The sequence below is a fragment of the Mastomys coucha genome, unplaced genomic scaffold, assembly GCF_008632895.1.
Source record: "Mastomys coucha isolate ucsf_1 unplaced genomic scaffold, UCSF_Mcou_1 pScaffold23, whole genome shotgun sequence".
Classification (NCBI taxonomy): domain Eukaryota; kingdom Metazoa; phylum Chordata; class Mammalia; order Rodentia; family Muridae; genus Mastomys; species Mastomys coucha.
In genome coordinates, this window is record NW_022196906.1 from 117,690,813 (window position 1) to 117,715,975 (window position 25,163).

The following is a 25,163-nucleotide window of genomic DNA, read 5'->3' on the forward strand; positions in this document are numbered from 1 at the left end:
GATTATATAAGAGTGAAAATTAAACAATTATAAGGAAAGAGTAAAGAATAAACTGTCATAAAGACTAATGTGTAACAACCAAAGAGCTACTATGCACTTGCAGAAGACCTGAGTTCTGTTACAAGCACCTGCCTTGGTTGGCTGTACCTAGCTCCAAGGGGATCTCATACTTCTAGTCTCATAAGGCACTTGCACACACACACACACACACACACACACACACACACACAGATACACAATAATAAAATCTTTTCAAGGTCAAATTTGTGAGAAAAAAGATTGAATATACAAAGAGAATAATCAATAATCAATAGGTCAAGAAATGAAAGTAAAAAGGAAGTTGTTTTTCAGTTATGAAAATTGCAAAGAAACTGTAATTTATATTTGTATATGGATGCTTTATTTATTTTATTTGTAGATGGGGTCCCCAGATCAATGCTTCTCTGTCTCTGTTTCTAGAATTTTAGGTATATGCCACTATATCAGACTTGGATATCTATATGTATACATAAACTTCTAATGTTGATTAGCATGTGTGGAAACATTCTGGTGACAGAGGGTATATTGTTTTAATTTTTCCACAGAGCAATTTGAATATATGTACCAAAAATCTAAATGCATATGAGATGGACCTTTAAAGTGAACACTTATCCACCCAAATAGAACATCTTAAAGCAAGAACTCTTAAAACAGGTGTGGTTGGTGGTGCTTGCTTATAATCTCAGCACCTTAGGAGCTTGAGTCAGAGTTCCAAGTCCATTTTCCATAACCAAGTAAAGACCCACTGTCTTATATAAGTCAGCCTGAGTCAGTCTCTCTCTCTCTCTTCCCCTCCCCGCCTCCTCACATACACACATCACACACCCTTCAAAACCAAACCAAACCAAACCAAACCAACCAACCAAAAACAAAAAAATAAACTCTCATTTTTTAAGCGTTAAAACTGACAAAAATTATTAATGACCTTAAATCTCAGACAAAAAATTAAAGAGCAAACAAAAAATACTGTTAGCTGGGCAGTGGTGGTGCATGCTTTTATCCCAAGTACTCAGAAGGCAGAGGCAGGGATCTCTAAGTTGGTCACAGCCTGGTCACAGAGCAAGTTCCAGGATAGTCAAAGCTACACAGGGAAACCCGGCCTCGAAAAACAACCCACCATAACTTCATTAAAAGCAAACTAAAACTTCAGAAGTGTAGAAGCCTAGTACCTAGTCTTGTGCCTTAAATTCCAGCACCCTGGAAAGCAAAAGCAGCCACCTGGCCTGGTCTATATATCCAGCAGTCAGGAAGGACTGCAAGAATGAGCCATACCCCTTGGCCTCTGGTCTAATTTTGCTCCCAATAATTTTCCTTTATTTGATATAGTCTTAATAAACTCTTGGGGAGTGGGGTATGTTATCTAGGACAACGTAATCATCGAGTGACTGATTAATGAAGAGGCTGAGCCCCCCCCCCCCACCTTTGTCACATCTGTTTCTAGCTTTCTCAGGTTTTACATAAAATGAATGCTCATGCACTCGTTTTTCTGGGCCTCTTACTGCGAAATCCCCGAATTTTTAAGGTTTCCTTGTGCAATGGTGGCTAGGTTGGCTTTGCAAGCGGAGCTATCCAAGGCCGCCTGTAGCGGGCCCTGTCTTTCAGAGTAGACGCTACGCCCTTTTCTTGTCAGTGCCGCCTGTACTCTACAGGCTAGGAGCTTTCGGTGAGATTTTTCTGTCATCAGGTGGGAAGTCATTGGCCACGCATGTCCCTGATTGATTGCAAACCTCCATTCTCAAGAGTGTTTTCCTAAGTGTACTGGTTTACAGACTCCTGCGCAATTTTAAGAACAGGGGAGCTAGAAAATCTGTAAACCGTTTTAGATAACTCCAGGTTTCAAATACAGCTAAGAAGGTATTATTTCGCGCAAAGCAACATTAAAATGTAAGGTATTTGACCTTGACAATCTAGCAATGATCCTTTCTTTTCAGGCAGGCCTTGCAACGTTTAACTCAAGAGAGGAAAGAAAAAGGAATCTGCACATATCGAGCCAGCCAGGAGTCGAACCTAGAATCTTCTGATCCGTAGTCAGACGCGTTATCCATTGCGCCACTGGCCCAGTGCTAAAGAGTCCCCTTCCACGATGAGTGATCTCCAATTACACAGCTTCAATACACTTCCTGCTTCTAACTCTTCAGTCTGGTCGGTTTGTTGAATGTCGCAACTCAGCGCAACGCTGCCGGGACTCCGCCTTTCTCTGCAACGCGTTGCACCAATCCCCAGACGCAACGTCACGGCGTCCTTTGGTCTGCCCCAATCCTCGCACCGGAGGCGTGCCTTGCAGGTCCAGGCTGGCTTACTGGTTTGTCCGCCGCCGGCTCCCGTGCTCGCCCGAGAGGCGTACCCGGGAAGGGGTGGGACCAGGCCGAGGTTCCTTGGCCACCGCACCTGGGGAGCGGTCGCACCGGAGCCGAGGTGGCATCGGGGTACAGTGCGGGTGGTGCGAAGAGGAGGAAGGTGCACGATGGCGGCCGCAGCCTACGAGCATCTGAAGCTGTGAGTCCCGCGGGCTGCGGCCGCTGACAGGAAGGGCTGAGGGGCGAGCGGGCGCCGAGGCCCGGGCGTGTGCGGCCCGCACTGGTCAAGCTCGCGTCCAGCCTGGCTGCAGTGAAGGCCGGTGTCCCGCAGCCTCGCCCGCCGCTGGGCCTGGCGCGATGCGCCGAGCCGGAGCCCGCAGCATCAGCGGTGCAGCCAACTTTCCCTGGGTGGCTCCCGGAGAGGCCTTTTTGACTTGATCTCTGGGAGTGCTCTGGCGTCCGCCAGCAGAGCTAACCTTTCTCTTGGCTTCAGGCTTTCTGGGCCTGGGAGTCTCAATGACCGGCCCTACTTAGGGCGCAGCAATAATTGAGTCAGATGTCCGAAGGGCCGGTCGAATTTACTGTGCTTATTTCAACAGACTGCGTTGACAGCTACAGTAGGCTCGCCTCTAGTTTTGGCATAGCAGTGTTGACTTTTAGCAAAGCCAGGAACTTGAGGTTTTGAGACCCAATCTCTGGTTGTTTAGAGGTGCAGAAAATAAACATTTATAAGCTCTTTGGCTCGTCCTGGGTTAAAGGAGATGGTGGATAAATTCTCTTGCTGTTACCCTCAGCATCTGCACTCCTTCTTGTTTGTGAATAACTCGCCCTAACCGCTTTAATTATTTACTGTAGACTGGGAATGCCTTTAGTAGCAGAAGCAAATAAAACTTTTGAAAAGCCAAGTTAAAATATCCTGTTAATTAGACATAGGCATCCCAATTCGTTTGCAGGGGAACAAATGTAGTTTGGACGCTCCTTATGAATAAGTGTAAAGTTAGGAGTACAGAATTTGGAGGGAGGCCATCTGCCCAACACTTTCCATGTTTTTCTTCTGTTCACCCTTTGTGCCTCTTCTACGTACTACAGTTCTCTTTGAAAACCCCAGCTCCATCCTTCCTTGTACATTTTCTTTTAATTATTTTTCCTTTGTAAAGTGAATAATCACCTTATTGGTGACAGTTGAAGCAAAATGTACTTATTGGTCTATGTCGGACTAGAGTCATATGTACTTTACTGGCAAATTAGGTTATTGTTCACCTGATAGTTGTTGGCTGAACATAATCTTACACTAGGTCTCAGGTGTGTTTAAGCAATTTGGAGCCTTGCCTTGAAGTCGCTCAGCTTTAGGTTACAGGATATTGTTGAGTTTTCCTGCATCGAAGAATAATTAGGGTGGATAACTTGAGAATTAGGAAGATTATTTTTGAGCTGCCCAGGCACTGAGTCTCACCAGTCCAGACCTCAATACAGGCAGGCATCCTTTTTGATTCCTGAGTAGGTTATTCAACCTCTGTGAATAATTTTTTTTTTTTTTTATTTTACTTCATCCTTTCCATCCTCTTCAGTCCAGACTTCAATACAAGCAGATACCACTTTATGTGTACGTAGAAGAGAAGGGAAATTTATCCTTTAGAAGTGGGAATGATGGTTTTGTATTGAAGCGGAAACTATGAGTCTGGAGTTCTATGGACATTCCTATCAGTCTTAAGGGTTTGGATGTTTCTATAAATGTGAAGGTAGAACTTGATTGCAAGTTTTTCTTTAGCAAGGAGTTTGTGAGTTAGAATCTGTTCCCCCCTCCCTTTATAAAAAATTTTTTTTTAGCCATCCTATTTAAACTTTTAAATATAACCCATGGGCAAAGAGTATACTGTTTTAGAAGTACTTGTAGGCTGAATTAGTTGCTGAACTATCAAAGAATAGTGGGATTTTTAAAAAATGCCTAAAAAGAGCCATATGAGAAGTTACTTGGCTGGGTAATGGTGGTGCTTGCCTTTAATGTAAACCAGCACCTAGGAGGCAGAGGCAGTGGGTCTCAGCCTGGTCTTGAGTGAGTTTCAAGACAGCCATGGGTACACAGAGAAACCCTGTCTCAAAGAAAGAAAAGAAAAGAAAGGAAAGTTACTTTATTGTAGATATATTGGTATATGACTTTCCGAAGTGTTGAAGTGCTTAGATATTAAATGATAATTCTTTGCACTTCCTTGCACTATGTCACACACTTTCTTCAGCTCATCTCTGCCTTGTTAAAATCTCACTTTTTAGATGTTCCTGCTCACCCTCCAATTCCCAGTTACAATTCCACTTCTACTCTATTGACTACAGGTTCAAGCCCACATTTTTTAACTACCTGAATTCTAAGTTCTTTATAATTTTGTAACTTTACTGCCTGTAAGCCATGCTAAAAGCTGCGGCTCCCCTTCTGACTTCAATCTTGGGTTTGTATTTATTTATCTTTCTGCCAGAGGGCTTTCTCTGTCCCTCCTGTCTACATACTGGTCACATCTGGAGTAAAGAAGACAGGTCTCAGGTAGTTTAGTCAGAACAGACATGGATCAACTTTTTAAAGTTTCTACTAGCTTTGTGCCCTGGGCAGGTTATTCAGCTTCTATGAATAATTGTTTTATTTTGAAAGTGAGTGTTTATATTCATAAGGTTTGTAGACAAAGTACTCAGAGTACCTCACAGATACCTTCTCTGAGAATCTTGTTTCCCTTCATTGACTCCCTTATGGTTTTTGAAGCCCAAAAGTGAGGATTTATTGTCATACTGTTTGGACACCAAATATCCATACAATTTACACATTCTGTTTACTCTCTCTTAGACAAGAGAACCATAAGCTAGAAAGACCAATCCAGAGTACTGTTTGAACCAGAGATATAATAGTTACATATACTTTGCTTGAATGTATCTAAAATGTGATCAATAGCTTAATGTTGATTTTTCTCTAATCCTCTTCAATACTTAGCATGAACCTCTGATGAGCATCTACTCCATAAATCTCCAGAGTAAATGAATTTTTCAGTATAGAACTGTTTAAGAAGAACAGAGTCTGGAATAATTTGGCATGTGTTCTTTTGAAGCAGCTAGGGGTGAAATGTTTTCATATACATTATTGTCAGTGCTTCTGTGAAGTCATGGGTTGATTTATAGTCTGCCCTCATTGAAGAGTGTCACATGGTGTCCTGGTCATATAAGTCACACGTTAAGTACGCATAGTAGAGTCAACCTTGAAACACAGTTGGCCAAGAGTCTAGCGATCTTTCCATTACACTGCATTATTCAAATGACCTTTTCTTCTCTTATCAGATTGCTTTCTCTTTAGTCTGTGGACAGGCAGTTGTAAAACTGTGTTCCTTGTAAGAGAAAACAGTTGACACAGGGATTCTTCATATAGAAAACAGAATTTAAGTTGTTGTGTTGTTTTAAAAGACAATACTACTACCCAGGCTGGCTTGGATTCATTATTCTTTTGCCTCACCATTTCCAAGTGCTAGGGTTATAGATATTGGTCAACATGCCCAGTTTTTTTAGGCTACTTGCATAAGCATGAATAATGTTCGACACAATCTGAAATTGCAAAAATAGAAAAATGCATTATAGGAAAAATGCACCACCCTTTTCCTCCTTAAATGTCAGCCAAAACAAAGTGTAACGCAAAGAATACTTTTAGGTGTATCTAGCTTTTTGACATTATAAAATGTCTTTATTGTCTACAGAGTTCACACTTGAGAACTGTGCTGTCAAGGTGCACAAAAAGAAAAAGCACCAAACAAAAAAACCTATAGAAAATGTGCTAGGTAAGTTTATCATTGTGTATCAGGTTGCATTCATAGCTATTCTCAGCCACATGTAGATCACATGCTAAACATGCTTATTAGATACTGAATCAGGTAGTAGGTTACTTCTGAAAACAACAACAACGACAACAAAACAAAAAAAGAAGACCCCTCTTTTCTGAGCTGGAGAGATGGCTCAGTGCTTAAGAGCACTTGCTGCTTTTCCAGAGGACCTGAGTTCATTTCCCATCTCCCACATGGGTAGCACACAATTGGCTTTATCTCCAGTTCCAAGGAATCCAAAGCTGCCTTCTGGACTCTACAGGCAAATTCATTCATTTATTCACCCATTTACCTGCCTGTTCATTCTCATTCTCTCTTTCTCTCCTTTCTCTCTCCCTCTTCTCCCTCCCCTCCCTCTCCCTCCCCCCTCTCTCTGACACACACACACACACACACACACACACACACACACGCTCCACAGGCACCTTCATTCATTCACACACATACTCATATTTGAAAAAAAAATAATACTAAAGACATATATAACTTTAGGAAAAAAAATACTGTTCCTCAGGAATTTGCCTTCCTTCCATAGCTGACCAGAATGTTATGTAGTATGCACATGTGGCACATGCTTTGCATTCCTAACCCTTGGGAGGAGGAAGCAAGAGTAGAAGGAGTTCAAGGATAGCTCCAGTTATTTACCTATCATGAGACTCTCTAAAAACACCAACACCAAATGAATTAAACAAAAATGTTATGCAGTGTGTGACTGCAATGTACCACATTTGTTTATCCAATGATGAGCATTTAGATTGGTTCCATATTTTTGGCTATTACAGTTGAAGCTGTTTTAAATGTGGGTATAGCAAATTATCTCGTTTAGGTCCAGCCCGCCTTCCTTCCTTCCTTCCTTTATTTTGTTTTTTCAAGATAGAGTGTCTCTGTGTATCCTTAGCTGTCCTGGAACTCACAGTGTAGACCAGGCTGGCCTCAAACTCTGAGATTCTCTTGCTACTGCCTCCCGAGTGCTGGGATTAAAAATGTATGCCACTACTGCCTGACTTCTTTTAGTTATTTTTAACACATATACAAAAGTAGAATTGCTGCCCAGCTTGGTGGCCATGCTTTTAACCCAAAACTGGTGAGGCAGTGGCAATTATGAATTAGAGGCAAGCTTGGTCTACATAGCAAGTTCCAAGAAGCCAGAGCTCCATAGTGAGATCCTGTCTCAAAATAAAAAATAAAATAAAATAAAATAAAATAAAATGTCAGCGGATTGTTAAGTCATATAACAATTCAAATTTTAGATTTTTGAAAGACTGACATTGGCTGCAACATTTTATTGTCCCACTAGGAAAGCACCCAGGTTCTAATTTTGTGACATCTTTGCCAACACTTACTCTTTTTCTGTTTTTCTCTTCTTGGCAATAATCGTTTTAATGAGTGAGAAATTGGCTGGTAGTAATACATATAAAGTAAGTTAATTTTGCACATTTTTCTTTTAAACCATGCAACAGAAAGTGCAACTTTGTGTACTTCAGGGACAGCAGGTTGGGCAGTAAGGAAACACTGCCTACCCTCATTGCGATTTGACAGGATTTTGAAGAGGTCAGTTGTGGCCTGAAATAGGATGTGAATGTTTCACAGGATGTAAAGTTATATTTTCAGATACTAGAAAAATCACAGTGGAAGAAAATGATGATAATTTTCATGCTTATAGTGTGATACCACTTTTCTTTAAATTTAACAAGATCAATAAAAGTATTTTTTTGCAATTAGGATTTTTTTCATCAATTTTTGTTGAAGAATTTTGACATTGCAGTGTTTCTACTTGGACTTTGCAATCATTGTGGGATTTTTGTTTGTTTGTTTGTTTTGTTTTTTTAATTATTGTAAAAAAATCCCTATAAGTTAATTTTACAGTCTTCTGTTGGGTCACATAGAAGCTAGCTACCTTGAGATACATGTATGCCACACGCCTGATAGATTCTTTATCTTGGTTCCCATGAAGCCTAATAATTTTGTGTATTTCCTAGTTGAGAGTTCAATATAACCTGATGATATGTTAATTTTGGAAAAAAATTCTGGCAGAATTTGGCTTTAGTGGTACTTTTTAAAAATTAAATTTCTCATTTGAGAACATAAAATTTCTCATCAGAGATGATACTAAGGGAGGCGGTAGGTAGAGAAAGGGAAGGGAAGAAAAAAGAAAGATGGACAAAAAAAAGAGTAGACTTGCCTGAGATATGAAGCCCACTGTTTAGCTTTGTCCCGAATGACCTTGAAGCCTATCTTAATTCATAGTTTGATTTCTGAGTATATTAAATGATCACTGTTATATTACTAGTAAGATTTTCTGGGCTAGGATAAAAGAAAATATTTAAAATAGTTTACTCTGTCACTAAGCATACTGGCTGGTTTTGTGTCAACTTGATACAAGCTGGAGTTATAACAGAGAAAGGAGCTTCAGTTGAGGAAATGCCTCCATGAGATCCAACTGTAAGGCATTATCTCAATTAGTGATAAAGGGTGGGAGGGCCCCTTGTGGGTGATACCATACCTGGGCTAGGAGTCTTGGGTTCTATAAGAAAGCAAGCTGAACAAGCTGCATCAGTTCCTGCTTCCTGACCTGCTTGAGTTCCAGTCCTGACTTCCTTTGGTGATAAACAGCAACATGAAAATGTAAGTTGAATAAACCCTTTCCTCCCCAACTTGCTTCTTGGTCATGATGTTTGTACCGAAATAGACACCCTGACTAAGACACTAAGCCTATAAAAGCATCCAGTAAAGACCTCATAAAAGAAAATAAGATGTTTGCTGACTAAACATTCACTGCCACCCTCCCCTGCAAAAGGATTCAACTTTTACTTTTCTTCTTCTATGAGAAAAACCAAGGCAGATAGATTAAGGCCAGTAGTACCTTTGTCTGCAGAGTGGCTACAGGTGAAGATTTAAAATAAAACAGCAGTAAAAACATGCACATCAGTAAAAATTACATCACAAAATATTTAGTCAATTATTTTTGACTCTAAGTACTTGATTTTTAAAAATCTCATCAGCTTTTGAAATGAAGTCTAGGGAACATAAAAACCTATAGGACAAAATTTACTACATAGGCAACTGTATTTCAGATCAGCATTAAGGCCAGTTAATGAGTGGTAGGAAATGAACAGCAAAGCAAATGACACTGCTTCTGTGACTAGTAGGATTCTAAGTCATAGTTCCTGACATTAGTTAGCTGACATTGTTTTCAGTCCAAGTCAAGAGTAGCATTTTTAATTAAGCAGACTTTTATTGATACATTTCACCTGATTAAAGTCCAACACCAATAAGCAAATATAGCCCTGGTACTTCTCAACCTCTCAAACAGTAGAGTACTGTCCATCTGTCAATTTTCGCATCTAGGCTTTCTTCCATACAAATTGGTGCAAGTTTTCAATGTTCGATTTTTTTTTTTTTGAGGCAGGGTCTCACTGTGTAGCCTGGCTGGTCTGGAACTCACTATGTAGATCAAGCTGTTCTCAAACTCATAGAGATCCTCCTGCCTTTGCCTTCTGAGTGCTGGGATTAAAGGCATGTGCCACCATACCAGGCCCAACCTTACTTGATTTAAACCAGGTAGATTTTGTGTTCAAAACCCTAAACATGTGTTTTGTTTATAAATAAGAAATAAAGAGAGAATGTTTTTAGTGATGTTATCATAGTAGTGGTATGGCAGTATCTATCGTTTAATCTCTGAGATCATATATTGAATAATCATTGCTGTATTACTAATGACAAAATGCCACTTGGAGACTTGGGGGGCCTAATGTTGGTAACAGTGAGAGGCAGCATGGTGAGGTGGGATGTTTCTTATTTATCTCACTAAATGAGCCCAACAAGGAGCATTTTTGCCAACCATAGCAGACCTTTATATAAATAAATGGTCTCTGTTTACATCTGTTCTGCTACTGTCTACTTTACATGGATCACAGCAGTAGCTCTCTGCTAGTAATTAAAGAAGTGTCCCCCTCCCCCCAACTCTGGATGGAAGTGGTACAGGAAAAGGCCCCTGCAAGTTGCTTAAAACCAACTTGGCAGGGACTACACTCTTGGTAGCCAGAGCAAGCACTTGTAGACCTAAAATGTCCAGGGAGTTTTCAAAATGGTCAGTGCTGCTCTAAGAGTTTTCTGATGGCTGATTTACTGGCATAGCAGTTTTTTGTTTGTTTTGTTTTTGTTGTTGATGGTTGGTTGGTTTGGTTTTTGATTCTTTGTCCTCAGGACAGCCAGAGCAGCAAGTGAGAGTCACTGCAGCTGGCAATTAGAAAGTCAGATTACCTCCTTTCCCTAGCGTCTTTGCTTGTTTACAGGAAGATGTGCTTAGGCAAGAAATGTAAACTTAAAGGATTTATCATTAACAGTGAGATAAAGAGATTGTGCTTTAACAATGTTTAGTACATCTGTAGTGTCCCAGGGAGAGGTATCCTAACCCTCATATGTCTACTTGTGGGCACATTCTGACCAAGGCTTAAGGTGAACGTTAATTGGGTTCTATAGGAAAAACTTTTATATCATGATGTTGTTCTATTGCTGCTTTACCAAATTATTATAAACTTTGAGGTTTAAAACAATACAAATATCTTGGTTAGTTAGTTTGCTTTTTGTCAACTTATACAAGCTAGAGTCATTGGGAAGGTGGAAATTTAGTTGAGAAAATGTTTCTACCAGAATGTTTTGTTAAGTAAGTCTGTGGGGCATTTTCTTGATTAATGATTGATGTGGGATACCCAGCCCACTGTGATCAGTGCCACCTCTGGGCAGGTGGTTCAAAGTAGAGTAAGAAAGCAGGTTGAGCAAGCCAAAAAAGCAGCTTTCCTCCATAGCAGATGTTTTAGTTTCTACCTTCAGGCTCCCCCTGCCTTGGCTTCCTCTGATGATGGACTGTAACTTATAAACCAGATAGATCTTTTCTTCCTTAAGTTGCTTTTGGTCATGTTGTTTTATCCCACTAATAGAAAGCAAACATAACATATATTATCTAACAGCTAAGATATCAACAGACCTGTGTTTAGGAGGCTGAAGGCAGAACTAATTTCCAGGCTCACTCACATTGTTGACTAAATCTGGTTACTTGTGGTAGAGAAGCCAAGTGTCCACATTTCTTTAGGCTATCAGCCTCAGATCAGTCTTAGTTTTAATGGTGCCTCTCTTGTCCTTGTACCCTAACTCCTCTACCTTAGGGGCCATCAGTTGCTGGTTAAACCATTCTCAGGATGGTACTCTCTTTCCCCTTCTGCTGTTTTCTGACTAGCTTTTCTTGTCTTCTGCTTTTAGAGCTGGCATGATCATACTGGGTCTACTCTTACCACCTGAGACTTATCTCCTCCTTTTAAGGGTAATTAAGTAACCTTAATTCCATCTTTAGGACAGTGCCTACATAATAGGAAATAAGAATGTTAGGGGAACTTAGAATTCTGCCCTGGGTGGACTCTAAATGATGAGGTTTTTCAAAATGCCATCATTTTTTAGAGAGAACACTTTTTTCAAAAAACTTTATAAAGAAGTCTATTTTTCAGGTTTATTCAAAATTTCTCTTGTGTTTTTTTGTTACTTGTCTTCGAGTCCCCATGCTGGTGTAATGCTTAGCACATAATTTTTTAAATGAACATTACTCAGTAAATGTTACACTGGAATGGGGACTCAAGTTGAGGGAGGTGAGCAGGATCTTACTGTGTGGCTTAGACTGGGCTTGAATGCAATGGTATTCTTGCCTCAGTCTCTATGTGTTAGAATCACAGGCATCTGCCACCTTCCCCTCACTCTGGAAGACCATTGTTTGAAATGACTTTGACCTAGTTAAAGGTAACTATTTCTGCTGGCTAGTTTTATGTCAATTTGGCACAAGCTAGATTGTTTTGGGGAGAGGAGCTTTCAATTAAGAAAATGCTTCCCTGAGTTTAGCCTGTCATCAAGTCTGTAGTGCATTTTCTTAAATATTATTTGATGTGGGGAAGGCCTATTCCATTGTATGTGATGCCACCTCTGGGTTGGTGGTCCTGAGTACTGTATGAAACTAGACTGGGCAAACTAGGAAGGAAGATTCCTGCATATCCTCTGTATCAGCATCTACCTCTAGGTTCCTTCCCTGTTTGAGTTCCTGCCTTGACTTCCCTGGACAATGGACTACAAGCTGTGAGATGAAATAAATTCTTTCTTCAAGTTTTTTTTGGTTCTGGTTATTAGAACAATAGAAACTGAAAATCAGCCAATTGAGTCAGGAAGTCTTTTGTTTTGCTTCAGGACTTACTTTTTCTTTTTATTATATTTCTTTTTATTATAAATATTTATTGAATATTGATATTTAGTTCACATGGCCAATGGCACATATTTAAAATATACAGTTTGGTAAACATGGAGATTTTTATACTATCATCATTGCTAGTATTAAGATACAGAGCACATGCTCCACCCCACAAGATTTTCTTGTGCACACAATCTCCCATTTTTTTTCCCTCCTCAGCACAAGTTAAACACACATGTACTGTCCTGGTGGGACATGACCATAATATGCTGGGTAGTTACTCAGCAGATAGGAATACATTCACTGAATGTTTGTGCAAGATTGTTGTGGCAAATATTATTTGGGTGTTTCTTCCCCACCTTAGATCATTTAGTTCCCAAATAAAAGACATGGAACCTTTATACTAAAGCACAAGAGCTGGGCAGATATCAGTCCTCTGTGCTGTTTTGTCTACTTCCCTGTCAATAATCCCAAGATATTACTTGCAGTGTTCTACCGGGGCTGCTCCCATTCCAGCTGGCTGGCCCTCATGGCCATGTGCTCACAATCCACCTAATGTATGGCAACTTCTTTCTTCTCTTCCTCCCTCTCTCCATGGTCTCTGCCTCAGACTGCAAACCTTCGAACTGAACTATTCTGCCCAGCTTAGGCTGTAGACATCTTTATTCAACCAATAATTTTAAATTAAGGAGCAAGGTTTGCACAACAAAAGCTGGTGTATGTGAGAATTTGCTCATTCTTAAGGCAACTAAACCTTGGGATACAAAAGTTAGCATTATAATACATAGTAACAGACCAAACCTTAACAGTTGTTTATGGCACCTTCATTACTAATATAACTCTGAAGCCAAAAAACTAGCTCAAATACCTGTCAACAAGGGATGAAGAAATGGCCATATGTCTGTTTAATGGAATATATCTGGTAATAAAAGGAAGTGAACTACTGAATATTGTAATTTGAAACAGATTTGCCTTTGTTGTATAATATTTTGCTTGATATTAATTTTCATTCTGTTAACATGCACCTTAAAATGAAGGAATCTATTCTATTCTATTCTATTCATCTATTCTAATATTAACAATTTAGTTACTATTAATTGATAAATGAATGTTAGCTATATTTGAGTAGTCAATGATTGCCTATTTCTCAGAAAACTCAGAAACAGTAAATATAAAAATTCTGCTATAGGATACATTTTTGTAATACCAGATAATATTCTAGGTAAGTAGGAAATGATGTCAGTGATGGTGATGTGGATTTGTGTAAGACTTTTCAGACAAAATGAGGCAGAATCATGGGAATAGAAAAGCTAAGTAGTAAGAGAATGATAGCCTGAGATTGCTGTCACACACACAACTTTGAGGTCTGGTAAATCAGTGGTAAAAATTAGTGGGAGCTTTTGGGCGTGTGTGTGTGTGTGTGTGTGTGTGTGTGTGTGTGTGTGTGTGTGTGTGTGTGTGTGTGTGTGTATAGAGCCCTTGAACTCTGCCTACATGGCAGCAGCTTCGCTTTTCACTTCTCTAGTTAAGGTTGGCTTCATCTGCACTGTGTGTCCACCTTTCTACCCTCCTGTTTGTTAATTCTTCATGTTTCCTGAGTTAGTTCTTAACTATGCTCAGTTGTTTGGCAGGGCCTTGTGCAGACAAGGCAAGTACTCGTCTGCTGAACTATATCCCTAACCCTTTTTACCATGTAGTAAGCTTATTAACATCTTAATTACTGTGTAAATTCATAAGGCTAATGAACTTAGTAGTACCATCTATTTAGAAGTAGGAAATTATGCTGCACTAAAACCTTGTTGTAATAATTTTTTGTCTTGATTTTATTTGACTTATGCCTGCCAATTTTTTTTTTTTTTAGACATATTACACCTGAAAAGTTTTATGTGGAAGCTTGTGATGATGGAGCAGATGATGTACTCATCATTGACCGAGTATCCACAGAGGTCACCCTTGCAGGTATGTCTAGCTTAGTTTCAGCATTCCAGAAAGATTTAGTACTGAGATCACAGTGATTAAGACTGTGAGTGGTGCATCATTAGAGGCTCTTTGAGTATCTTATTAGAAAACTTAGTTCTTGCTGCCTCAATTAATTTTAGGGGGAGGTGTTTTTTGAGAAAGAATTTTGCTATATAGTCCAGGATATCCTAGAATTCATTATGTAGCTTAGGCTGACCCAGAGCTCTGGATCCTCCTGCATCTACTTCCCATGTGCTGAGATTAAAGGTGCATGTTACCATGTCTAGGCCAGAATTATTTTTGTTTATCTGTATTATGATAGGTTTGATTTCAATATATAAACTCATTTCTAGAGCTAACATTTGAATGAGTGTGAAGATGTTTTTGTTTTAAGTGTCAGGAACTTTCACAGCTGCTTTTGGTTTTGTTTTGAAAAGTTTTATAACTAAAACTTGTAAATATTGCAAGCAATGTTTATTTTTTTTTTATTTATTTATTTTTTTTTGTTTTTCGAGACAGGGTTTCTCTGAGTAGCCCTGGCTGTCCTGGAACTCACTCTGTAGACCAGGCTGGCCTCGAACTCAGAAATCCACCTGCCTCTGCCTCCCAAGTGCTGGGATTAAAGGCGTGCGCCACCACCGCCCGGCTGCAATGTTTATTTTTAATCTAACTTTATTTTTTGCTTCTCTTGGGTGTGGAAAATATTTTTGCTCAGTTGTGTTTATGGAACAATCTAAGTTCTGAAGAAATTAATGTTAGTTTTGGTGACAATGTGCCAGGTAATAGCATATTAGAATCTCTTATTTCATTTATTAAACACTAAGTAATAGCATATTAGAATTTTTCATTTCATTGGTTTAGTACTAGGATAGTCATATTAGAATGTTATATTTTATTGATTTAACATTTCCAGTTCACTTCCAGGCAGTTGTATGTTTCTTTTTTTAAAAAAAGATTTATTTATTTTATTTATTTGAGTATACTGTAGCTGTCTTCAGACACACCAGAAGAGGGCATCAGATCCCATTACACATGGTTGTGAGCCACCATGTGGTTGCTGGGAATTGAACTCAGGATATCTGGAAAAGTAGTCAGTGCTCTTAACCACTGAGCCCCCTCTCCAGCTCTATGTTTCTTATTTTTAAGAAAATCTTTGAAGGTGCACTTTTCTTTCTTTGTTGTTGTTGTTTAAGACAGGGTTTTTCTGTATAGACTTGGCTGTTTTGGAACTTGCTCTATAGACTAGGCTGGCCTTGAACTCACAAAGATCCTCTTCTGCTTCCCGAGTGCTAGGATTAAAGGGGTGTACCACCACAGCCTGATTGAAGGTCCACTTTTTTAATCCTAGCACTTGTGAGGCAAGGCAGGCTGATCTCTGTGCATTCAAGGTCATCCTGGCCTACATAATAAATTCAAGCCAGCCAGGGTTATCTATTGAGACCTGTTCTGAATAATGACATGGAGACCTTTATTAATAAGCTTCTAGCACTATAACTGAGCAGAGCCATTTTAACTCAATTGTGTTGGCCTGGTTACTTACTAGGCACGTGGCCCATTACCTTTCATCTTAGTCCTGGCCTGGCATCACTTCCTTCCATGTCCTGATGATGACTCCCATGGTCCCATCTCACCATTTAAGACCTTTTCACTTCTCTGGGCATGGAAGTCCTGCCTTAATCCTGCCTAGCTATTGGCTGTTCAGCTCTTTATTTAACCCACCAGAAGGTGATAGAGACCATTGTTTACAAAATGCTAAGGCAGGAGATGCTTAACAATACCAAAATCTGGCCTGTAATCAGATCTCTGCCAATTCAGAAATCAGCATTTGAATAATACAAGGATAATCTTTACACAGTGTACAAAAACGTTACTCCAACAGAGGTGTCCTATCTCAAAAGATTTGAATAGCCAGAGTATGTATTTAGTAATAATGTTTCAATAGGTAAATTAAAATATAAAAATATTTTCAGTAGATTAATAAGGTGTAAGAAAAATACAAATAAACTTAACCATATGTATGAGCAACTGGTTATTTCTATATGCACCTTAGTTTTTCTTTGATAAATGCTATTAGAGTTCTGTTTTAGGTTGATAATTAACATGTCCTGTCTCTCTTGCTTAATAGTTTCTCTTCTAGGTAGCTGATTAATTTTTACTCTTATTAATATACTTCCAGAGATGTATTATACCACTCAACACTATTACTCCTTTACTAACTAATGATATGCTGCTGCTTTGTAAATGTTTTAGTAAAGGGTATTCTCAATTATTTTTGGACTAGCAATGACTTTACTTGTAGGTAGAGATTATAGCTCCATTTTAGTAGACTGAAGTGTTATGGTCAAGACAGATTTGATGTAAGGTGATAGTACCAACGGTCCTTGATGGAGTGAAGTAATTTTGATACAAAGTCAGTGATGGTGAGGGGCTAATCCATTGGCTGTTTCTCAGCCAGTTTCTCTTCACCAATAGCAATGCAGACTGTGGCCATAGAAAATAGATTATTTTTCTTCCATGAAAAACCAACATACCAACATATATCCTGAGAATTGCTACAGTTTTATTGTTACTTGCTGTGGTCAATAAATGTTACCATTCTACCTGTAGTACATTTGAGTTTGCCAAATAATCTCAGTATATTCAGGACAAAATATTCTCTTGAGCTGTTTATTGCTTAGGCACTCTTCTTTTTTTCCTTTTTTTCTTTGTTTGAGGATACAATCTTGCTATGTAACCTAGGCTATCCTTGAACTTGATGTGTAACTCATTCCTAGTTTTGTTTTAAAAAAAAAAAGATTTATTTATTTATTATATGTTAAGTACATTGCAGCTGTCTTCAGACACACCAGAAGAGGGCATCTGATCTCATTAGAGATGGTTGTGAGCCACCATGTGGTTGCTGGGATTTGAACTCAGGACCTTCAGAAGAGCAGTCAGTGCTCTTAACCACTGATCCATCTCTGCAGCCCTCAATCCTACTTTTCATACTGGTAATTATAGAATATTATTGTTAAATCAGTTGAATTATGGGCACAAACATAAATGGATCTTGACCATTTTTAGTATTTTTATTTAGAATTAGTTATTTAGAATATGAGAATTACTACTATCACTGAATTTAAGGACCAGGACTTGTGCTTACAGTAGTGAGATTCGGGTAGATAATAAGTTGAAAGAAAACTGGAAAAAAAAAGCTTAATAAAATAAAGTTTTTCAGCAACATAGCTTGGAGAACTTTGTGTTAGAGGGTGTCTGCTTTCTTTTACTGTCCCTCAGAGTTCTGTTCTCATGTGAGTGTGTGAGAGATGAATAGTGGTATTTAAATTTGAATCAACCAAAACAAGCTTGTTTGATATGGAATTCTCCTACCTGCCTGTGGGGCATTATTTTCTAAACAAAATTACTACAAAATATGTTCTGTGAAACTTATTGGTTTAAAGTTTAACAATTCTGAAATGCATTCTCTAAGATACAATTTTATTGAGAAAATTCAGGGTAGTATGTTGCCTTTTTGCCTGCCTGTGTACACTTGCTAGACACGGGAGGAGGAGGCTCCTGCTTCCTCTATTTACTTGACTCTCAGGCATTGATGGACAGCTCTCCTTCTGTGTGAAGATGAGACTCTTGTCTCAAATCCTTACCGGCTTACTTTTAAAGGGACTGATAGTGCTCAGTCTCTGGCAACATTAGAAATTACCCACAGCTTACATGATGAGGAAACTCGAGTATGTTGTTTTTGATACCATCTTCTTTTTAATATCACATGGACTTCTTTATTTTATGTTCTGTAAAAAATGGAGGTCTGATACTAATGAAAAATGCTAGTTTTTGTTTTTAGAATAAATTATTTAAATTGATTTACTTGAAGTTACTTAAACTAGATTTCTATTTTGTTGGTGAGCTTTTTCTATTCTTCTTTTTAAGTCAAAAAAGATGTTCCCCCCTCTGCTGTTACAAGACCAATATTTGGAATAATGGGCACAATCCATCTGGTGGCAGGTAAGAGAAAATATGCCATAATGAGCAAAGAAAGTAATGAATGAATAACATTAGATAATGAAAAAAATGTTCTTCCTGTCATTCTTTAGCTAAATCTCTAGGTTAAGTATTTGTCCTTAGTTTCTAAAAAAAATATATTCTCTAAACAGTTAAATTTGTCATCCTGATGTATTCTTTTTAAAGGTTTCATGTTTGATTTTATTCTACAGTTGAAAGCTCATAAATTTTTATAAATTCTGAGAACATTTAATGTTAATTAGCTAGCTAGTTAGTTAGTTTGTTTGAGGCAGGGTTTCTCTGTATAGTCCTGGCTATCCTGGAAGTTGCTATATAGATCACGCTGATCTGGAACTCACAGAGATCTTCCTACCTCTGCCTCCCAAGTGCTGGGAGTAAAGCGTGTACCACCATGTCTGGCTCATTTAAAAAATTTTAATATATTGATTTATCAGAGTATGCCAACCCTCCAACCTTTGAAACAACAACATATGTTACATTATAATATTTGGTATGTGTTATTAAGAAGGTATTTGTTTGAGACATGGTCTTAATCTATAGCTATAGCTGGGTTTGAATTCACTCTATATTCAAGGCTGGCCTTCAACTCACTATCCTGCCTCTGCCTCCCATGCACTGGGATTATAGACATAGACAACAAGGTGCATTTCCATTTGAATTTCTTTTTACTGAACTTTTAAAAAGTTTCTTTTCTTTTTTTTTTTTTAAATTTCAGTCACAATGTTAGGTGCTGGTTGCAATAGATTTCAAATGTTCCTTTTCTTTTTGTAGCTCACAATCTAGTGATGGAGATATACAAGTAGTAAGATACTGTAGTAAAGTATGACATTTTCTAGGAAAGATATATATAGTAAAACCTCTGGGCAGGGCAGTTGGAGGTAGAACATGGAACCCATAGATCATAAAAATTAATCTGAGATCTGGGATTATAGGTTGGTGGTAGTATTTGCTTATCATGAGCAAGACCCCAACTTCTGTTTTCTGTCTCACACAAGGAAGGGTGAGGGAATCGTGTTTAATGATCAGGGTAAAGATTGGTGTGGTGATGGGCTGTAAAGATGGGTGTGATGCTGATTTCTAACTACTGCTCCTTTGTAAGTTCACAGTATCTAGGTAGGTATTCTGCCCTAGCACATTTGTGCACCATTTAGAGTAATGAGGACAAAGGAATGGTGTAGAGAACTCTGGTGTTTCAAGGTACAAGCTTGGAAAACAGCAATAAGCAGAGTCTTGTGTGCCTTGAGAGTGATGGGAGAGAAAAACATTTTCTCTCTACTCTCTACCAGTTAAGCTCTATTCTTTGGATATCAAAAGGTTTGCTTTTATCTTCTTGAGAAACATTGATTGTCCTTTTAATAGGATTTTTTTCTAAATGTATATTACTCTTTCTACTCATAAACTTTAAGAATGCTTTTAAAAATGGGCCTTTTATTGGAGGAGCTCAATACAGTCTCATTTTTCCAGGCTTTAAAGTTTACATATAAGGGCTATTAATTTGTGTTTTCTGTTTGTTTTTGTGATATACTAGAACTCAAACCCACGGTCTCACACATGCTGACCCATGGACTCTACCACTGACTTTAATCCCCAGCCCCACTCTGTATTTTCTTTTTAAACATTTGTCCTTTTTTTTTTTTCAGGTAATTATCTTGTTGTCATTACCAAAAAGGTGAAAGTAGGTGAATTTTTTAATCATGCAATCTGGAAAGCCACAGATTTTGATGTTCTTTCTTATAAGAAGACAATGTTGCACTTAACTGATATTCAGGTAAGACTTTAGTAGTTATTAATTACAAAGCTCAAAAATGCAATGCAGTAGGGGGTTGTAAAATTTAGATGGATTTCTTATAAGCCTAGTCATTAAACAATTTGTAAATAAAGCTGTTTTACTACGTTTCTACCTATCCATGAAAATATTCTTTAAGGGACTGGAGAGATGACTCCATGGTTAAGAGCACTGAGTGCTCTTCCAGAGGACTCTGGGTTCAGTATTCAGCACCAACATGGTAGCTCACAACTGTCCAGATCCAAGGGATCTGACACCTCACACAGACAAACGTGTAGGTGAAACATGTGCATTTTTTAGAAAAATCATTAAAAATAAATTTTTAAAAGTTTATATATTTTGTTGGTATTATTTTTAAATAATGAAAAATTTAAATTATGAAGTTCTTAGAGATAAAAAAGGACAAATAGAATGCCCAAGATCTTCAAACTTGCTGGGTGGTGATGATGCATGCCTTTAATCCTAGCACTTGGAAGGCAGAGGCAGGCAGATCTTTGAGTTGGAGGCCAGCCTGGTATACAGAGCGAATTCCAGGTCAGCCAGGGGCACACAGAGAAACTTCTGTCTTGAAAAAGCAAAAATAAATAAAAATGAAAGAACTTAATACTTGGCCCTAGTTGAGTAATCACTGTAGAAAAATAAAGCATTAGATACTTTTGAAATTGTCCCCCCCCAAAAATAAAAAGGTTGAAATTGTTTTCCATTTCTTTTTTTTTCCAGAAAAAAGTTTTCAATTTTATGAGGTCCCATTTGTCAATTCTTGATCTTAGAGTGTAAGCTATTGATGTTCTGTTCAGGAAATTTCTCCCTGTGCCCATGTGCTTGAGGCTCTTCCCCACTTTCTTTTCTATTAGTTTCAGTGTATCTGGTTTGATGTGGAGGTCCTTGATCCACTTGGACTTGAGCTTTATACAAGGAGATAAGAAAGAATCAATTTGCATTCTTCTACATTCTAACTGCCAGTTGAGCCAGCACCATTTGTTGAAACTGCTATCTTTTTTCCACTGATGGTTTTAGCTCCTTTATCAAAGATAAGTAACCATAGGTGTGTGGGTTCATTTCTGGGTCTTCAATTCTATTCCATTGATCTACCTGCCTGTCACTGTATCAATACCATGCAGTTTTTAATCACAATTGCTCTGTAGTACAGCTTAAGGTCCTGGGTGGTGATTCCAACAGAGGTTCTTTATTGTAATGGGGTACAGAGCTAAACAAAGAATTCTCAACTGACGAATACCAAGTGGCTGAGAAGCACCTAAAGAAATGTTTAACAGCCGGGTGGTGGTGGCGTACACCTTTAATCCCAGCACTTGGGAGGCAGAGGCAGGTGGATTTCTGAGTTCCAGGCCAGCCTGATCTACAGAGTGAGTTCCAGGACAGCCAGGGCTACACAGAGAAACCCTGTCTTGAAAAAACAAACAAACAAACAAAAACAAAACAAAACAAAAGAAATGTTCAATATCCTTAGTCATCAGGGAAATGCAAATCAAAACAACCCTGAGATTCCACCTCACACCAGTCAGAATGGCTAGGATAAAAAACTCAGGTGACAGCAGATGCTGGAGAGGTTGTGGAGAAAGAGGAACACTCCTTCATTGCTGGTGGAACTGCAAGCTGGTACAACCACTCTGGAATTCAGGTTGGCGTTTCTTCCAGAAATTGGACATAGTACTACCAGAGGACCCAGCTATACCACTCCTGGGCATATACCCAGAAGATGCTCCAACATGTAATAAGGACACATGCTCCACTATGTTCATAGCAGCCTTATTTATAATAGCCAGAACCTGGAAACAACCCAGATGTCCCTCAACAGAGGAATGGATACAGAAATTGTGGTACATGTACACAATGGAGTACTACTCAGCTATTAAAAACAATGAACCGGGCGGTGGTGGCGCACCCCTTTAATCCCAGCACTTGGGAGGCAGAGGCAGGTGGATTTCTGAGTTCGAGGCCACCCTGGTCTACAGAGTGAGTACCAGGACAGCCAGGACAACACAGAGAAACCCTGTCTCGAAAAACCAAAAATAAATAAATAAATAAATAAATAAATAAATTTATGAAATTCTTAGGGAAATGGATGGATTGGAAGAATATCATCCTGAGTGAGGTAACCCAATAACAAAAGAACACACATGGTATGCACTCTCTGATAAGTGGATATTAGCCCAGAAGATCAGAATACACAAAGTACAATCCACAAACCACAAGAAACTCAAGAAGAAGGAAGACTAAAGTGTGGATACTTCATTCCTTCTTAAAAGGGGGAACAAAATGCTCATGGAAGGAGTTGCAGAGACTAACTATGGAGCAGAGACTGAAGGAAGGACAATCCAGAGACTGCTCCACCTGGTAATCCTTCCCATATTCAGCCATCAAATCCAGACACTATTGTGGATGCAGGCAAGTGCTGTCTGACAGGAGCCTGATATAGCTCTCTCCTGAGAGGCTCTGACAGTTCCTGACTAATGCAGAAGTAGAGGCTCACAGCCATCCATTGGACTGAGCACAGGGTCCCCAATGAAGGAGCTAGAGAAAGGACCCAAGGAGCTGAAGGGTTTGCAGCTCCATAGGATGAACAACAATATGAACTAACTAGTATCTTCAGAGTTCCCAGGGACTAAACCACCAACCAAAGAGTATACATGGTGGGACTAATTGCTCCAGCAGTATATGTAGCAGAGGACGGCCAAGTCGGTTATCAGTGGGAGGAGAGACCCTTAGCCCTGTGAAGGTTCTATGCCCCAGTGTAGGGGAATGCCAGGGCCAGGAAGCAGGAGAGGGTGGGTTAGGGTTAGGGTTAGTTTTTTTTGTTGTTGTTGTTTTTTGTTTTCATTTTTGTTTTATTTTATTTTATTTTTTTTCCTTTTTTTCAGAGGGAAAACTGAGAAAGGAGATATCATATGACATGTAAATAAAGAAAATATCTTAAAAAAAGAAAAAAGTTTTCTTCACTGTTAATCCCTTGGGACAGATATACACACACACATTAGAGAGAGAGTGTGTGTGTGCACAGAGCATGTACATATATTTTCACATACTCTTCTCTTTGTTCATTCCTTTGTCCACAGATTTCAGTTACTTGGTTTAGTTAACACTACAGCCCTAACAACACAGTAAATGTTAGTGACCGTGGCATATTAACTGAAGAAGTAACTTAGCAAACATGAAAGTGCAAACAAACAAAAATGATAACTCTGAAAGTGCTTTGAAATTGGACATAATGGGGGGCTGAAGAGATGGCTGATGGCTCAGAGGTTAAGAACACCAGCTGCTTTCCCAGAGGTCCTGAGTTCAATTCCCAGCAACCATGGTGGCTCACAACCATCTGTAATGGGATCAGATGTCCTCTTCTGGTGTGTCTGAAGAGAGCAACAGTGTAGTCATACAAATAAAATAAATAAACCTTTAAAAAAAAAATAAAGGGGCTGGAGAGATGGCTCAGTGGTTAAGAGCACGGACTGCTCTTCCGAAGGTTCCTGAGTTCAAATCCTAGCAACCACATGGTGGCTCACAGCCATCCACAATGAGATCTGATGTCCTCTTCTGGTGCATCTGAAGACAGTTACAGTGTACTTACATATAATAAATAAATAAATCTTTAAAAAAAAAAAAGAAATTGGACATAATGATGGAGCCATGGAGTAGCTTGACTAGGGGAATATAGCAGTTACCAGTCTAGAGACTGGGAGTAAAACCAGAGGTTCAGTTACCCATCACAACAGAGTGGCTGTTAGAGAAAGGAAGGGCAAGTGATAACTATAACACACTTTCTGTTAAAGAAACTGCCAGAGTATTATATGGCATTCAAAGTGCAAAGGATAAAATGCCAAAAACTCCTTTAGACTTTAGAAAAGTTGGTAACATTTACCAATGTCAGAGTAGATATTCTCAATCATAAATGGCAAGGAGCAGTGGGCAGGCACTGCTCAGGTTTCTTGACAATTTTTTTTGAAGTAAATTTTTTTTTTTTTTAGTTTTTATGTTTCTGATTGTTTGAGTTATAAACTGTACACAGCAGTCCTTACTACTGGGTGTAGTGGTACACACTTGTAATAGAGTCTAAGACAGAAGGAGCCAGAGCTCAGGCCCAGATGAGCTGTATGATGAGGCTGTATGTCAGAGATATAAATACATTTGCTTAATACTAACATTACTTTCACTATTCATATATAACTTGTAATTGTTGGGATTCGGGGATTGCCACACAGACCATATATGAACACTGATTTCAGTTAAGAATAGTTTACTGAATGAATACCCCAAGACTGATCAGGTCCATAACAAAGGACTTGTGATCCTAATTGTGGTGCTAGTCTGTTCTTGGGGTAGGCTTTTTATAGGAAAAACCAAGTTCAGAAAGTCAGAAGGCATGCCGGGCAGTAGTGGCGCACATCTTTAATCCCAGCACTTGGGAGGCAGAGGCAGGCGGATTTCTGAGTTTGAGGCCAGCCTGGTCTACAGAGTGAGTTCTAGGACAACCAGAGCTATACAGAGAAACCCTGTCTCAAAAAAACAAACAAACAAACAAACAAAGAAGATCAGAAGGCAAGGGTAGAAGCAGTACTATAATTTGGCTAACTAAACAAAGTATTATCAGCTGACTTTTAAGCTGATTGGTCCTTTTAGGAGAATTTTTCAGTGTCAGCTATGGATAGTTACTTCTGGGAAGTAGAGTCTGAGAACCTGAACTTACTTTCACTTAATGAGCAAAATGGAGACTGTACAAAATGGCTACAGTGATATTAAAAGGAGCAGGCCTCAACAGCAATAAGAACATTTTTTCCCCTTTGTTTTTTGAGACTGGGTTTCTCTGCGTACCCCTGGATGTCCTGGAAATCACTCTGTAGACCAGGCTGGCCTCCAACTCAAAGATCTACCTGCCTTTGCATTCTGGAATTAAAGTTGCATTCTGAAATTAAAGTTCTGGAATTAAAGGCGTGTGCCACCACCAACTGGCTTATGTTTGTTGTTGTTATTTGGTTGTTTTT

At 38.9% G+C, this 25,163-nt stretch overlaps 1 protein-coding gene and 1 non-coding gene across 2 annotated transcripts in view; one reads left to right on the forward strand and one right to left on the reverse strand.

Moving 5' to 3' along the window:
- Nucleotides 1-2,025: 2,025 nt before the first annotated feature.
- Trnar-acg lies at nt 2,026-2,098 on the reverse strand. Its single transcript has one exon. It is a non-coding gene; the product is annotated as a tRNA-Arg (tRNA).
- Nucleotides 2,099-2,316: 218 nt separating this feature from the next.
- Sacm1l (SAC1 like phosphatidylinositide phosphatase) overlaps nt 2,317-25,163 on the forward strand; it is a 67,184-nt gene continuing 44,337 nt past the window's right edge. The window contains exons 1-4 of the mRNA XM_031345761.1: nt 2,317-2,535; nt 14,269-14,366; nt 18,291-18,365; nt 20,024-20,151. Coding sequence (XP_031201621.1) covers nt 2,504-2,535; nt 14,269-14,366; nt 18,291-18,365; nt 20,024-20,151 — 333 coding nt within the window. The 5' untranslated portion in view covers nt 2,317-2,503. The remainder of the gene's footprint in view (nt 2,536-14,268; nt 14,367-18,290; nt 18,366-20,023; nt 20,152-25,163) is intronic.